The sequence below is a fragment of the Alosa pseudoharengus genome, unplaced genomic scaffold, assembly GCF_046254945.1.
Source record: "Alosa pseudoharengus isolate Yale_2024_CS ecotype anadromous, Long Island Sound unplaced genomic scaffold, YU_APseudo_1.1 YU_APseudo_1.1_scf_12, whole genome shotgun sequence".
In the NCBI taxonomy this organism is placed as follows: Eukaryota; Metazoa; Chordata; class Actinopteri; order Clupeiformes; family Clupeidae; genus Alosa; species Alosa pseudoharengus.
The window spans coordinates 20,053,987-20,071,098 of record NW_027468587.1 but is presented as its reverse complement, the minus strand read 5'-3'; the positions used below and the strand labels follow the sequence as shown (position 1 = coordinate 20,071,098).

At 42.2% G+C, this 17,112-nt stretch overlaps 1 protein-coding gene across 2 annotated transcripts; it reads left to right on the top strand.

Moving 5' to 3' along the window:
* Positions 1–265: 265 nt before the first annotated feature.
* Positions 266–15,724, top strand: LOC143119142 (BAR/IMD domain-containing adapter protein 2). Of its 2 annotated transcripts, XM_076280431.1 has the most exons (16): positions 266–779; positions 3,684–3,806; positions 4,075–4,150; positions 4,883–4,969; positions 6,260–6,321; positions 7,067–7,138; positions 8,564–8,701; positions 9,990–10,142; positions 10,634–10,813; positions 10,980–11,538; positions 11,682–11,910; positions 12,324–12,401; positions 13,026–13,209; positions 14,049–14,103; positions 14,521–14,561; positions 15,011–15,724. In XM_076280431.1, the coding sequence occupies exons 2-15, from the start codon at positions 3,759–3,761 to the stop codon at positions 14,529–14,531; spliced, it is 1,932 nt and encodes a 643-aa protein (XP_076136546.1). In that variant the 5' UTR covers positions 266–779; positions 3,684–3,758; the 3' UTR covers positions 14,532–14,561; positions 15,011–15,724. The 2 variants fall into 2 exon arrangements, with proteins under 2 accessions (XP_076136546.1, XP_076136545.1); XM_076280430.1 differs by lacking the exon at positions 14,049–14,103.
* Positions 15,725–17,112: the final 1,388 nt, after the last annotated feature.

Genomic DNA, 17,112 nt, shown 5'->3' with positions numbered 1-17,112 from the left:
ATATCAGTGTCAGTGAGCTGTACAAAGTAGTGAAATAAAGCTGGGTCTGGGTATCTCATAGAAAAGTAAAGTTATTAATAATGACTATGTGAGAGTTGTGCGTAGTGTCCAGAACGAGCTCTTTCTATTCGTGAATGAAAGAGTGGGAGAGGGGCGGCGGATATGGTCCAATGATGAGCGGCTAAAGGGCCGGGCGGCTCTGCGTAAAAAGTTCAAGTCATTATTCTCCAGCGCCGCTATTCACTCTCAGTCCCGTTAGCTCATTGTTATTCAGTCCGAGAGAGTGAGCGAGGGAGAGAGAGGGCTAGTGAGGGGGAAAGAGAGGAGACATTGTCCGGGTAGAGGGAGAGAGGTAGAATGCACAACTGAGGTTGCATGCGTTAATTATCGTTTTCTACAGATTACAAATTGAAGTGGGAATGTAAATCTTGGGGAATTAACCGCGATTTTACAATCTTTTGACCTGGCGGTGTGAGCGTGAAGGCATGAGTTTAATCTGGCCAACAATGAGGAGAGGTACAGAACGGCACCAAAAATCTGACCTCAATTTGAGTGAATAAGGCTTGAGAGAGAGAGAGAGAGAGAGAGAGAGAGGGGGTAAAGCGAACGAGGGCACTGAAGGGGGGGAATTGAGATTTAGTGCAGTGGTGGGTTCAACCATCCACCCCCTCAAACGACGGGGGAAAGTGGAAGGCTACAGCGTTCCGAGTGAAAAAAAAGTAGACAAAGCCGAACGGAGTTATAACGAGTCGTCTTTTTCTACGATGATCAGAGAGACGGTAAGCCCTCGTTGAAAATCGTATTGAATCAAGTAGTTGTAGAGAGTTGATCCGGTGGACAGTTTGATAAAGATCAACAGGTGGTGTGAGGGGCGAATTTCAGAATTAGTTTCCAGTGCTCATGTTCAGAAATGTCTAACGTAGGCTAATGTAGGCTACTTGAAGCATAACTTTGCTGTAGGCTTTGTTGTTTCCATAATTACATTTTAATTACATTCTTTGTGACTGATTAGGTTGCAGGAGTAGCCTACCAAATGATGCCTAAGGTCTTTTTTTGCAATGCATTTTTAGCAGTCCAAGAAAAGTGCAAGATTAAAATCATGAAGGTGGTTAGTGGACATGGTTAGTAGTACACAGAACATAGGCCTTAAGATTTGGAATCTAAATGTGTAAAATAAACTACAACAATGGGCTTGTGACTTTTATGCAATTCTTAAAGCTGAAAGATTCACCTTGAGGCATCTTACTGCAATCATGTGTGATTTGAGAGATTGTGTGAGGTTTTAGTGAAAGTAGTTTTGTTCTGCACTTTCATCAGCTCATTCAGTGTCCAGAGCACATAAAGCATGTTTTCCCCCGTAAAAAGCCCCTGTTCCCAAATATTTATGTTGGTTGCATACCTGTACAAAATCTCAGAGATTTATTGCAGTCCACCGAGCACCAAAATAGCTAAGGTTCAGTTCAAGGGGAAAGAAGAGCTTTTAACCAAACACCAGGGCCAAACAGGGCCCTGCTCTAAAAGCAGGGAACTGCTCAGAGTAAATGTGAAAATCAGCGCCTGCTAATGAAGGGACTGAAAGGGTTCGACCACAGAGAATGTTGGTGAGCATCCTGTTAAGTTTGGGAGAGAACAGTAAGCTCTGTGTGATGGTGAGTGCATGTGTGTGTGTGTGTGTGTGTGTGTGTGTGTGTGTGTGTGTGTGTGTGTGTGTGTGTGTGTGTGTGTGTGTGCGTGCATGCGTGTGTGTGGTTGACTGGGGGTGTAGATGGATTGTCTGTGTCTAAGTGAGTGAAATAAACAGGGAGGAAGAGAGAGATAGCGTTGGAGAGGGAGTCCGAGTGACAGACAGAGAGAGAGTTGAGGAGTGGGAATGTTTTCTTTTGGCCTTGCTCTATTACTTGATATGGGCGACAGTTTCCCCTTAATCGCACTTAGATAACACACATATGCATACACAAACAGTGCCAGAAGTGTGAACCCAAGGAGGAGAGGTTGTGTGTGAGATCGGATCGTTTAATCCCAGTTGGAATTTCGGCCTTGGCTGGCATATTCCAGCAGATCTTTCCAGAGGAAAGTGGTGTGACAGGCCGAGCTGTTTGTTCAGGAGGTTGACACTTGGTGCCTTGGCTTTCGTGGCCATTGTTCTCATCAGAGGCACTAGACTTTTCTGACTAAGTATAATAAATAGCTGCATTAACACTGATAATAACACTGGCTGGGTCATCTAATCTCAAAGTCAAAATAACCCTTCGCAGCAATGCATTTAACTGCGCTCATGATATAGTACTAGTGATTGCTGATGATAAGTTCACAAGGACATGGTGTTGTAATGGCACATATGATGTTTGACCATGCACATCTCTGGTTATATATAAAGACCTGAAATATTAAAAGTAATGCACATCAGAAACTGAGTGAAACGTTGCAAATTCCCATCATTCACACCGAAGGAGAAAAGACACTTGTGCTGCTGGGTTAATTGATGTCTGGGAAGCTGTCTGGTTTATGTGGTGTGATATTAAGAGTTTGCTTGTTGAAAGGCTTTTGTCATGCTCTGCTGGTTTTGTCAGCCTGAATGGACTTCCAGGCAAGTGCATTTGTCAGTGATTGTAAATGTTCACTGCATAGGGATATAGCACCACAAGAACTACCTGCTGGGAGTTGATTTGTGTTTTCCTAAGTCCAAAAAGGTTTTATTACTATGCTTCAAAAGTAAGGCTGCGTGATATGACCAAGATCTCAGATAATGATAAGGGTCATCTGATATCCTGATAAAGATATCACAAAGCACATTTTCTGCAAACTCTATTAAAACATAGTAAATATAACTAACCACATTCAAAGGCCTTCCTGTTCCATGTTGAATCATGTACACTTGACAAACAAGGCCTTAAAGTAACACAGTGTGGTTCCTTTACCATAAAATAACAACTTCAAATTCATTTTGAGGCTACATTGACACTGACTGATAGGGAGAATGGAGGCTCTGACATTGCCAATGTGAGTCCGGAACGCCTAGAATTATGTAACATTGTTGTCGTGGGTTAGGAGCATGACCCTTTTAGTCGTTTTGGATGAATTGGGTACCCCCTTTGCCCTAAGAGGGTACCCAGTACTTTGAACATTGATGAAAAGGGGATTTCCTACATTGTGTTAATGTGCAGTACAAATAGGCCTATTTCAGCAACCTGCCAATAGTGACTAACCTCATGTATTATATGTACATTTCTACTCACATTTGACAAATGGCTGAGGCTAATTTTGGACCCTGTAAAAACATAATCATGTAACTATATCAACGATATCCCAATATGACAATATAGTTGGTCTTATCAAGTCTTTCATGCGGAGGAATTATCACGATATATGATACTAACTTGGCATCTAAAAGCAACTGGCCAAGTCAATTGATGGTTATTACAACATCTTGACAAAGGACTGCAGTTGAAAGTTAGCCGACTGCCTAACACTACCAGATTTACAGACATGCTAATCAATGTGTGTTGTTCTTATAAATAAATAAATGAAAATGATACATGACATGACACAGATATGGCACAGCCCACAGTCCATGGCCATGACATACTAAATTGGTCGATCAATTGGTGTTATCTATTAAATTATTACAGCATCAGATTTCAGATGAAATAATCTCAGTGTTCTCTGTGATGTCTCATTTTAAGGGGTGCCAAATCCACTACCATAACGTCTGATATTACAGTCTGAGAGGCTGCTGGCAGCGCAACAGGGGAAACGCAATGTCTCGCTCTGATGAGGTCAACAAGATGACTGAAAACGTATACAAGGTACAGTTGTGTCTGATACTGCACTGCAGTTTGAATGGCTGATTTTATGTAGTAAAATCACAGAGGTCAGTTCAGTTCCTGAAATGTACTCTGTAGTATCATGTTATTACGGTAAGATAATGATTTCCTCAAAAACGACCTCATTCAGCATTATGCAGCCAAATCCTCCAAATAAGCGTTTTGCCTTACTTTGGATTTATAACAGTGGAGGCGAAATACATCCACTCATCATTTTTGAGCTCATTATGTATATTTTATGTGTGTCCAGGGGATCCTGGACCAGTTCAATCCCAGTCTAAAGAACTTTGTTGCCATGGGGAAGCATTATGAAAAGGCCCTTGCAGGTATGGCCTCCATCACCTTACAAAATATTTACTCTGCATGGCTTGAAGAACTGATTTTTAGAGTACAATATTTATCTATTCTATAATGGAAATTAAATGTTTTAGAGTATGTTAAACTAAGAAATAGCTATCAAAGTATTAGACTATATTATTGATTCCGACATTAAACAAAGTAATTAATTTGAGGCACTCAGTTTGACAAGAAAACAGACTTCAGCTATGAAAAAAATCTAACCCAAATTTGGGATCTTTTTTAATGGGTCTTAATGTTACAAGTATGAATAGGTGGGCCTTAAAGCAGAAAAGGTTGAGAATGTGATGATTCTAAGGAAACTAATTAAACATATAGAATAGATGTTCCGTGTCACTGCAGAATACTGTATGATACTGTATTTTTTATGTACAGCATACCATAATCCTTTCTCATTAAATTCTCATTACACATTTAGAATGGTGTGTTGGAGCCATTGTGGAGTTAGTGTATTGCTGGTTACACAGTTGTTATGTTGAGAGAGCTTTTGTTGTCATTAACTCAGTCAGTCAGAGGCTTAATTGCTGTTATTGTTGATGTGGTTCACGGTGGTTAGAAATTGCTTGTGCCCTTGATGTCCCGTGAACAGACAGGAGGGGGAAAAAATTGACACAAAAAAACTTCGGATGAACAAGTGGTTTTATTGAAAGGGAATGTTAGTCACAGAATGTCCTAAACTCTCTCCTTTGCCTTCTTCACAGGAGTGACTGTGGCTGCCAAGGGCTACTTTGATGCACTGGTCAAACTAGGAGAACTGGCCAGCGACAGCCAGGGATCAAAGGAGCTGGGTAAGAGGAATAGAGCGAGAGGGAGCGAGAGAGAGAGAGAGAGAGAGACTGAGGGAGGGATGAGATAACGAGTGAAGAAGGAAATAAAACAAAACTTGAGAAAAATGATGAAGTGAAAATTGGTGTGGAATGTGAGAAGGAAAAAAGAGAGCTCTGGATAGATAAGGAAGGTTGAATGAAAACCCAAGAAAAAGACAGAGTAAGATTGAGAGAATGAGAGAGGGAGAAAAAGAAAGAGAGAGAGGGGACATTGTTGAGAGATTAACAACACCACATGATCTCATTGTACTGCTGAAAACAGTGGGGGAGGGAGAGAGAGGGAAGGGGGGAGAGAGAGAGTGAGGGAGGGAGAGAGAGAAAGAAAGAGAGAACGAGAAGGAGACATGCCAAACCCCACACACTGGGCAGTTCAGTTTGGTGGGAGCCTCGGTACTCGGAGCTCCGGGGCAACAGTCCAGCCCAGCAGGATGACACCCAAAACAAACCGGCCTACAAATGGACGCACACAGGCTGCCTGGGCTCCCCATCAATGCAGACTGCACTCTCCAGACTGGGGCTATAACTCTGGATCCCATGGAGAGCGCTCCCTCCATGTGGTAGCCTCGGGCACCGTAAATCAAACAGCAAATAATGTACAAATTGGGGCGTGCAGGGGGGGGGATAAGGTGTCTGCCAAAAATGTCTCTTTCTTATGAAGGTTAGTTAGAGTTGGACTTGTGACAGATTTCTGACTATGGTTCGTTTGATATCGGTCACAAATTGTCCGCAAACAATAAGTGGTTTGACGTGAGCAAATTATTGGCCTTAATGTTCCATTTGTTTGCTTCCCTTCTTTGAAGTCCTGACAGGTTGCTTACATACCGTGCCACTTCATAGGCAGGGGATTCATATTAGCTCAGCTCTCACAGTTATGATTAGTCACACACACTCACACGCTCATTGGTTTACATGCAGACAAACATCTGCTTTTACCATGGCTCAGTGACAGTAGAAACCTCCTCTATTGGCATGCTGGACTGCTCACACCAGATAGCTGAGACATAAGTTAGGATGGTTTTGTCGGAGCCATGCCAATAGAATCATCATTTCCACTGCAAGCACAGCATGTTGTTCTCCTGCCAGACCACCATGCCTGTGCTCCCCAAGATGGTACTTAACCAAATCAATGCTAAACAGAGGTATTTTTTACCTTCTCATGCTTGACTGTTGACCTCGCTGTAATATTTCCAGTGGCTCTGTCTCTCTGTTCATTTCAGCTTTGAATGTAACTTTTTGTGTGTGTGTTTCCAGGTGACACACTGTTCCAAATGGCAGAAGTGCACAGGCAGATCCAGGTCCAGCTGGAGGATGTGGTGAGTGTCATGTGATCCTCTCTGCACACCCTTATGTCTTAAACACACTCACACTCAGGCCTCAGAGGTAACCATGGCAGCTTCAGTCTATGGAGGACTGACAAGACAGGCCTGCCCAGCTAACACATTATACCTGATACAGCTGCCTACCCAAGACAAGATACAGACTTAAACTAGGCTGGATCCAATACCGGATTTATTGTGGGTAGTAATGGGTGGTGAAAATATAGTATACCTTCAAATTGTTAAGAAATGAAATCCAAACATGTACTGTGTAATTTAGATGGTTATTTCTTGAGCAATCATGTAATTCTTGAACTGCTGTCATTTTTATATCCATAATATGTTTTTGTAGTAGGTACTTAATCGATTATATTCTCAACTCCATTGCAGATATCCAGAATATTTGATTTTATAGCAAGTTTTTTTTTATAGCAAAAAGCATTTCAATGTGGAGTGGAGTATTGTCAGTAATCCCAATATGCCATGTAAGTTGGCAATTTCATAATTTGCTCACATGTGTGGTGACTCATGCCTCATTTTGTGAGATCCATTAGGAATACTGCAAAGACTTTCCAACACATAAGCCAAATCTTTCATGAGTTTATGCAGTGCACAGTTTTCAAGAATCTGTTTCTCTCTCTCTCCTTGTGCGTGTGTGTGTGTGTGTGTGTGTGTGTGTGTTTGTGTGTGTGTGTGTGTGTGTGTGTGTGTGTGTGTGTGTGTTTGTTTTGCATTTTGCCAGCTGAAGCTCTTTCATTCGGAACTCCTCACTCAGCTGGAGCAGAAGTTAGACTTGGACATCAAATACCTGACTGTAAGTGTGCCTGAAACAAACATAAGCCCTGGCCCTCACAGAACGAGGTCACACACTTCTGAAAAGAACTAGTGCCGTCACGAGATGTTCTTTAATTATTACGTAAGAAAGAGTAATAAGTAAAGACTGACCACCCGGCCCGATTAGCATCAGCTTAGATCAAATCAGCCGATAAATAGTTTACCATTTTGATCAAATCAGCTGATAAATAGTTTACCATTTTGATCAAATCAGCCAATAGTTTACCATTTTGATCAAACCAGCCGATAAATAGTTTACCATTTTGATCAAATCAGCCGATAAATAGTTTACCATTTTGATCTTCTGTGTGTTCTGTAGTGTTGTTCAGATATTTGTGTAAATTTCCACTCACATTTGAGATATTTGTTGAGATATTTCAATAGGGCACATGGGCAATTAAAGGTGCAGTCCATGATTTTAACCCAATACCCTTTTTAACAGCAAATTGATCCTTAAGGTCGACCAGCAGTCTGTTCAATGTGTGTGGCGTGCTAATGACAAACTTGGGTGTTCATATGCCTGGCTCTGTAGATGGGAGACAAAAACAGTGGCTCAGACAGTTATTAAAAATTCCAGCCAATCAATAAGGGACATGGAAGGGAGAGGAGTACTTTGCTTGGTTGTTGAGCTCAAAAAATAACCTTTTGCCAGAATTGTGGACTGTTGCCAGAATTGTGACTAAACATTTGCCAAAACTATCATTTTTGGCCTCTTACCAACCAAAATTAATTTATTAAGTCATGCATGTAAGGTTGTGAATGTTTGTGTTACATTAGAGAAGACAGACAAAATAGAAATGTCATTACACATGTCATTGTAGGTTTAAAAACTGATTAAACAGATATCTGCCCCCTCTCTCTTATCCGAGACATTATCAACAATTGTTATATATATCATTGAGGTAAATTTGTGACATTATCGCAACATTTATTCAAGGTAATATGGTCCTGCACTAGAATCAAGTGGATGTAAGTCAACAGGGATACATCATATGCCTTTACAACAGTGTCACTCCTAATCCAAACAGAAAGGACCTCCCAGATATACTTTCACTAAACATCTGCCATTGCACTTTGTCAAATGCCTTTTTGAACTTGTTTTTGTAGTCTAGTTGCTTCTCTTCTAGTTGCTCTCAGATGTACAATTGCACTTTGATAGAAGGGTGGGTGGCAGGGTGAAACATTTATTAATGTTCACACAAAAGCAGTCAGATGTGTTTTCCTTGCCTTATTTCAACAGTGGCTTTCAAACTGACATTTCCTGGAGTTTGCTTATCGTCTTACAGCAACATTTTAGCATTCCCTGCTGACTAGGATGGCGTTGCCAAAGACTCAGTATCATTTCAAGGGGTCTTCCTGGGAAAATAAAGGAGAGGTTAAACAAATGAAAAATATCCATTTCCAGGCGACACTGAAGAAGTACCAGAGCGAGAGGAAGTCTAAGGCGGAGTCCATCGAGCGCTGCCAATCCCAGCTGAAGAAACTGCGCAGGAAGAGTCAAGGAAGCAGACACCCCAACAAATATGGAGACCGAGAGATGCAGGTACGTGTAAGGCATTGTGGGAACTCTGTCGTTCTGACCCTTGATCCTTATCCAGCCCCGAGTGGTTTTGTCAGGGCATGGTCAAGGATTTTGTCACAAGTTTTAAGACGAGCCAGCCTGAGAAAGTTTCTCTCTCTGATCCCAGAAGCAAGAGAGAAACAAAGGTGGACTCAGTTTTAGTCAAATGAAGGCCAAGAGTTCTCCATCTTTCATTGGGGCATGAGAAGATGTTGAGAAGAGGCCTCATTTTTTGGGGATAACCTGAATATAGATGCTGCCTGCATCAGCGTCTTAATCTAGATAAGGCCAGTGTGCTATCACATAATTGATTACAGGAAAGTTAAAGGATATTGAGGCCAGTTGAACTCACCTGTTTAAATGCAATGCACAGGAATCCTTTTCTTAACCTCTGAGTAAAACGGCAAGCCAAGAAGCTAAGAACAGTCTTTGTATATCTTGGATTGTGAGAAAGGATATTACTTTCTTGGGGAATTGCATCGGCCATAAACGCCAAACTCCCTGTAAAACTTTGTAATATTTGCTAACTCTCTCAAACTGTTGACAAGAGTGTTAATAGTAGAGGTTCTGCCGGTTTGGCAAGTGTAAGTGGTATGAGAAGTCAATGTGTGTGTGTGTGTGTGTGTGTGTGTGTGTGTGTGTGTGTGTGTGTGTGTGTGTGTGTGTGTGTGTGTGTGTGTGTGTGTGTGTGTGTGTGTGTGTGTGTGTGTGTGTGTGTGTGTGTGTGTGTGTGTGTGTGTGTGTGTGTGTGTGTGTGTGTGTTTGACAGAGGCAAACAAAGCAAAGAGGATGAGATTAACCAGAAATCTGGCTCAGCTGATTTGAGGCCAAAAAGTGAAAAGCTGAGATTTGGAAGAAGAGAGAGAGAGAGAATGTGTGTGTGTGTGTTCATGAGAAGAAAAAAAAGAAAGGACAAAAGAAAGAAAGAAAAGAATAGAATAGATTGTGCAAGAAAGAAAAGAATTGGGGAAGGGAGTAACCCCTGAAAGAAAAGGTTACGTTGGGAGAGTGGGAGTTCATTTGTAATAGAAATCCTGGTATCACGGCTTAACAGACAGGATGTGATGTCATGTTTTCCCTTTAATCAGTTCCTGTATAGGTTCTCCATCTGTAAAACAGTACCAGCTGCAAACATATCAGTTTAGGCTCTGTGGAGGTTCTTATGCTCCTATGCCTATGTTAGTGTCATATTTACAGTAAAATACTACTATACTAACAGTATAATCTGTGAATGGAGATTTATTAGTCTTTCTTTCTGTCAATCTGTCAGTATGTTGAGCTGATGAGCAGACGACAGGGGGAGCTGGACACGCTGGTTGCCGTGGGTTACCGCTCGGCCCTGACGGAGGAGCGGCGGAGGTACTGCTTCCTAGTGGATCGGCAGTGCGCTGTCACCAAGCTGCTCATCAACTACCACTGTAAGGTGAGGAAGGGAACCATAAGAAACCGCCACACTCTGCACACACAGACAGAGTGAGAACCTAAATGACCAAAGAGCTACTTTAATACAATTTAAGTATCGACTATTGTCATTGAAATGATCACTATTTGTTGATAATTTCAGAAGTTTCCATTGCTAACTTATAACTTCACTGGCTGGCTACCTCGATAAGTAAGATAGTCAAGATGGTTTAATTTTTTTTTAAACTTGAAACTGCTGTACTTTTTTGTCAAGAAATTTACACTGGTCAACACTGTGTTTTGTCATCTACTGTAAATAAGGGTAAACATGGCCTTTCCTGGCAGTAGGAATTAGATTGAGAAGGTAAAATAGGACTTATTTGGAGTGCACAAAACTTTCACTTCCTTTCTGGAAGTCAAGTGACTTGGAGTTTCATTTCAGTGTGAAACTAGGCTACCAAAGATTACCCAGGGGTCTGGCCTCCACTATGATGTTGCTTTCTCTTTCACCAGGTGAGGGAGCTCCTCTCTCAGAAACTGTCTTCATGGCAACAGTCGTGTTCTCAGCCCACAAAGCTTCCAGAGAGAGCGCTCAACCTGCTCCGCCACACCGCCCCACAGACCTCAGGGGCTTCTGGGATAGCTGAGGTCCTCCGGCATGCTAAGCTGGGGGCAGCACAACCAGGGGAACAGGTGAGATGCCGATAAGTTCTCTTTCTCTTTTAGAATCTTACATGAACACATTCTGTTTTGAGAATGTTCAGAACTCCCCTACTGAGAGGGTAATTTATGAAAGCAAAGTGATCATGCCGTATTTGTCTGATGTTTCTCTCACTTTTCTCTCCTTGTTTCTTCTCAGAGGCTATCTGTGCAGGAAGTCCCGCCTTTACTCAATGGTGATCGCTCTCAGCAACAGCGCATCGTCCAGTCCTCGCAGAGCGATAGCCTGTCCCAGACTTCCCCTGGGCCCCAGAGCTTCCGAGCCCTGACCGCTGCCCTGACAGACCCTCTTCACACTTCTCCTAGCAGCAGCAATGGCAGCACCACCACCGCCAGCACCAGCAGCTCTGGAGGACCAGCCCTATCCCAGCATGCACCTCTGTATGTCACCACCTCCAGCAGCTCTAGCCTGCAGTGTCCGCTGACGTCTTTGCCCCCCGTCCTGACCCTGAGCCCCGGACCTCCGTCCTCACATAGCAGCCCGATGCAAGGCCTCACTTCCGCGCCCCACAGCCCTCCACTGCCCCACAGTGCACCTCTCTCCAGGGCCATGACCCCCGTGCCCTCTGGGCACCCGGGCATTGGCAGCTCTCTGCCCATCGGTCACCCCCAGATGATGAAGGCCACAGAGGTGTATGCCACCTCAACACTGCCTCTACCCAGAAGACCCATCAGTGAAGCACGAATTGGAGGTGTGGGTAAGGCATCCTCCTCATCATCCACATGGATCTAAAAACTTGTTAAAAGTCCTGTAGCCTTCCAAAACTTTCATCCTGTTAACATTCAATTATTTTCTTCCACATTCATTACAACCCCCCCCCCCCAACTCTCTTTCAACCAGGCTCTACTCTTCCTCGAGTGCTTCCTCTGTCTCCACCAACCCGAGTAGAGGCCCAGTTTGCTCACGCTCCTTCCACCTCTAGTGGGGGAGGACTGGGAGGAGGAGGAGGAGGAGGAGGAGGTGGTGGGGGGTCGTGTCTGCTGCCCTTCCTCCCAGGAGACATCCTCATCCTCCTCATCAGTGAGCCCAGGGACGGTTGGCACTATGGCCAGAATGAGCGGACAGGACGGTACAGGACCCTTACCCTAAACTACACGCACACACATGTGCACCATACAAAAATCAGACTTCCAGACACACCACATATGCATACACATTATGTTTGTTCACACAATCTCGTACTCATAAATATATGCTTATGTGATCTTGTGCATACCTGTATTAATATTTTATTTTATTCATGATTTACATACATAATGAATTTTGTGTAGTACATACCCTAATTGGTAATCATAGTGATTGAGCCAAATCAGATGTGGTTTAGTGCATTTTCACAGCCTACTGCAGTTAACTGTAAGAGGCCTTTTGTGGATAAGCTTGCCAATCCCTGCCTTAAAACCTAAGCCCTTATCACAAATCCAAAGTTATTCAACAGCTTTGTATATTACAGGTTACACATTTTGTTTTGTTTTATTTCTGCAGGAAAGGCTGGTTTCCTTTCTCTTACACTCAACCTTTCCCCAGCTCAGCAGATCAGCAGGAGCAAAGGTGCGGAAACACGTACGTATATGTGAGCATTTTTAAAAACAAGAAACAAGAGGAGCATCAGTCTGTCAATAACACATAAACGTGATATTCCATACATTCCTATTCATGGGAAGTCTGTCATACTCACTTATCTCTATAGATTTTTTTTGGTTTGTTTTGCATGGACAAGACGTACTGTATGCAGGTTTGAATTTCATCCATTTTAACACATCATGGCTTTAAACTCCCATGTCGTCTTTTTGGATATCTCAGCTCTCTTCTACTGCCCAAAGCTACATTGCAGCCCTGACATTAGTCCATCAAGGTACATCAGGGAAAAAAGGCTAAATAAAAAGCTGCACCATGATCCAGGCAGAACATAAATCGGTGTCCTGTAGTTTTTTTTTTATACCTGTTCATTCTGAGGGATTTTCAGTGCCGGTGGTAGATTCTCCTTCAGGTTTTCTTCCCCGCATTTCAGCATCCCCCAGTTTGTTTTTATTTTACATAGCAAAGACCTATAAACCATCGGCTCAAAACTCTTCTCTCCTCCCCTCTATACTTCTCTCCACTCTTCCCCACTCCTCTCCTCCTCTCTCCTACCCACTCCTCTCTCCTCTCCACTCCTCTCTCCTCCCCACTCCTTTTCTCCCTCAGCTCTCTCCTGCTGTCCAAGGTTAACAGCACCAGCACCGGGCAGCTGGACAAGCTGGAGAAGCTGATTCCGTCCGGCCCGCTGCTGCTGAGCCCAGACTCAGAGGACGAGGGCTCGGTCTCCTCCCAGAGGGTCAGCACCTTCAGGCCCCGTCCCTACAGCATGGTCAACCCGGACACCAACCAGGTGAGCACTGCGCATAGCGCTAGTCTAGGGCATCAACCAGGTGAGCACTGAGCATGGCGCTAGTCTAGGGCACCAACCAGGTGAGCACTGCGCATGGCACTAGTCTAGGGCACCAACCAGGTGAGCACTGAGCATGGCGCTAGTCTAGGGCACTCACCCAGGGCCTGATTTATGCTATGTTTGCATATGAAAAATACATATTTACGTTTCAAGCGCTGTTCCATTTTGTCCGTGAACGTTCAGAGAACATGCAGAATACAGACAACGTGAAAGTGAGTAAGGACTGAGGGTTCCATCAGTATCCGTTTTAATGTTGGACAGAAATAATCTACACGCCCAAGCGAATATGGATTTTTACAAATTTTACCTGTGATATGATTTGAATGAACCACAGTTTGTAATGGCCATCTCCACTTGACACTTAATAAAGATGCTTCATGTGATGTGATGTTAATGTGTACCTATAACATCTGGTGTTGCACTCAACATAGAGGATATACAGTAAGGACCTTTGAAGGACTTCTCTTCGGAAGTCTTCTGATTAGTCTGAGGCATTCACATTGGGACTCACAACATAGATATACAGACATAAAATGAACTCCTCATATCTTCTAGACACTAAACATCTTGTCTTAAATTTTGGAGGTAGCTATGGATAGCTATTTTAGAGGTAGCTATGGATAGTGTTAACATCCACCAGAGACAGCTACCACTAACAGATGTATTAATGATAAAGCACATTGCCATACAAGTCCTGTCTTTGTATGTCCTTAATTCTGTGGAGGTAAAAGTCAACCCAGGTGGCAGATTTTCTCTCTGCTTCCTTTTTTCCCCTACAGCAGACTGCTGCTAAAGCGGTCCACAGACAACAGATGGGCAGAGTAAAAGTAGAAGGTGATATCATTAGAATCAGTCCTTTGAAAGAGCAGCAGAGACTTGATTTGAAACCTTTGCATACTGTAACTTCAGCACAATTGTAGGATAATTGCAGTATTTACATTAAACTGATAAAATGCTTTTTAAGATGTGGTTTATATGGCACATTTCCAATATCCCCCCCAGTCCATAAATAATCCTTAACACATATAACTTAAGATTAAGGTTACTCTAAAGGCCAACACCCCTTGGCGCAATCTGACGCACGTCAACACCAAAGTTTAGGAAATTGTTCTCTCTCTTGAGCATCAAATCCATACACGTAAATGTCTTCGCCAGTGGGCGTTGGCCTTAATGGTCACCGGAATACTTACTGCAATACTTGTAGCCGAGGTCAACTAAGCGTTTGTCTAAATCTCTCTCTTCTCACCATAGATCTCATCTGAGTTTGCCTCACCACCTCCCTCACCAACCAGGTAATTACACTGTAAACACTTACATTAAAGGAACCATATGTAAGAAATGTATTTCAATTAATCATAAAATGGCCCTGATATGTCACTAGACATTAAGAAATCATGTTCATTTCAAATACTTATATCACTGACAACAGTAGTCCGGCCAGGATATTGTCATTTAAAATGTGAAGTTGCAGCCCTTAACTGATGTTGATGTTGTCATGTTGTGTTTTGGCCGGATGCGCCACCCTCCACCTATCTACTAATCACGAAGTCAGTAGTGTTTCGGCATCCAGATCCGGTTGCCAGCTCTGCCAGTCATGGGGGAGGGTATTCACCGCTCTACAGTAATTTGAAAGTGATTGCAGTACCAGTTTTGGCCACAATCTTACATGCGGTTCCTTTAAAGTAGCACTCTATTTGCATCTCTCCGATTTGCTGTAACCCATATGTCCACTCTTACACAGGACCAACCCCTTTGCTCACATCCGCCTCAGGAAGACGGTGACCAACGACCGCTCGGCACCAGTCATTGAGTAGGACACGACGTGTCTATAGAAGGATCAGCTCGCTGGGCTTTGGAAACTGATAAAGCAGTCATAAAATAATGACTCACTAAATGCTTGTTTGGTGACTAGGGTGCTATCAGGTGTGCTAACAGCTTCTCACTCTACAGTCCAATACTGGCAGTGTCTACGTTAGTGTGAAAAAAATTGATGATTTAATGATGAGATGATTTTCATCAAAACTTTGCTAATTTTTTAAGTTACTTTCTTTCCTAACATTCAAATTTCCAATTTAGAAAATTTGAATTTAGAAAATTCCCTGAAAATGAAAATCAATGAAAATGCATTATGGAATAGCTATTAGGAACCATGTTTTATAGTGGTTAACAATATTTGCTAATATACGCATAATGTCTTCATTTTAATATCAACTTTCACACTGGAATGTGCCATAGAGATGTCATTATGTCGACCTAAGCTTACTTTAGTATGGCTGTTTCATTAACATGGTTGTTTCCATTGAGGAGTAGTTTATAAACAGGCATTGTGCACGGATTTGCAGCCTCTTCACCCTGTAAACGGGGTCCAGGTTCTGAGTGGAGCACTGAATAGTCTGTCAGACTGTACAGAATGTGCATAGCATAGCATTAACGCTGGTAAACTGTTGAAAGTCATATATATATATATATATATATATATATATGTGTGTGTGTGTGTGTGTGTGTGTGTGTGTATGTATGTATGTGTGTGTGTTTTTGCTTTTGTGCCACTTCCATACCTGAGGCTTATGCTCTCTGAAGTGTTGCATATGAAATTTACTTGTCTTCTTTGTGTCCACTTCTTAAACATATAGCTCATAATGGGTAAATGATTAATATAAACCCTATAATCTTGTTGTAAATGTAGCGTATGTCTTTTGCTAAGGGGGACAGCAATGGAGATAGGAGTTGAAATTGTATAGCAGTCTTCATAACCACAAAGTATTACTGCATAATACATTTGCATCTGAAATATGTTCTTTGAAATGTCTCAGCATCAGTCGCCTATAATGTTAGTTTTTTCACATAGGGATCTGAATTTTTGATTATAAGCTAATTTACTTTAGGCAAATAATATCTGCTAATTTTCTCATGCCTTTAAGTGTTGATTTTAAGTTCAGCAATGAATGAACTTAAATGATTATTTGAACTACACAGGTAGACAAGACAAAATTGTTAATGTGTCAAAAGTGGCCAACTCAATTTTTAAATTAAATATTGTCTTGTATGGTTGAGGTACTCGGTAGCAAAAGAAGTGAGTCGATGGATTTGGAAAGAGGCAGTTTTATCTGGCTGGAAAGGGATGTTTGGACATTTTAAATGTCTGTGGTGATGAAGATGAAAGCAAGAATTAAGATGGATATCACCAATAGTCTATGTTTTCCCCCACTGTCTCTGTAGTTGAAACGTAGCTTGTTTCCAGATCACCATCATAAGTCAGACCTGATAGGTTTTCATCAACTGTGTGGACTGAAAAGAAACTACAGACCATATTTCATCTTCTGATGTACACCTGTATATTGTGTGTGGCTATCTGAAGGTAGACCATGGTCAAAAGCTAGGGGTAAGAGGGCTAAGGCTGGAGATGTGACGTGACAAATGGAATGGAAAGTGTGGAGTGTTCTGGAATGTTGAAAAGTGTAGGAGTAAGTGTTTAAGGCTAAGTAGAGTTTAGATTAGATTCCTTCATTGATATTTAGCCACTTTGTGTCGCATTTACCCTTCATTATCAGTGTTTTCCTCTCCTATCCCATCAAGGAAAGCTGTGTAAGATTCATGAGGGAGATAAATTAACTGTTTAACAGTGTATTGTGCAAGGCTTCTCAGCAGGTTAAGAGTTTATATGAGTGAAATTTACAATCCGTCCCCTTGATTTTGAAGGAACATCTGCTGAGACTTGTACCGTTTATTTCCCATTTTCTTTTGCATGGGCATCCACTGTGCATATATTGCTATAGGTCATTTTTTCCAAAATGCATCAGAAAGTAAGACAACAAATGTTTAAATATTAGGCTTGTGAATTGA

What these genes read in the sequence shown, in the direction of transcription:
- LOC143119142 (XM_076280430.1), top strand. Translation starts at nt 3,759, where the DNA reads ATGTCTCGCTCTGATGAGGTCAACAAGATGACTGAAAACGTATACAAG. An exon ending in CCAGGGATCAAAGGAGCTGG is followed by an intron (nt 4,970 to 6,259) that starts GTAAGAGGAATA and finishes GTGTGTTTCCAG; the next exon opens with GTGACACACTGTTCCAAATG. An exon ending in TCAACCCGGACACCAACCAG is followed by an intron (nt 13,210 to 14,520) that starts GTGAGCACTGCG and finishes TTCTCACCATAG; the next exon opens with ATCTCATCTGAGTTTGCCTC.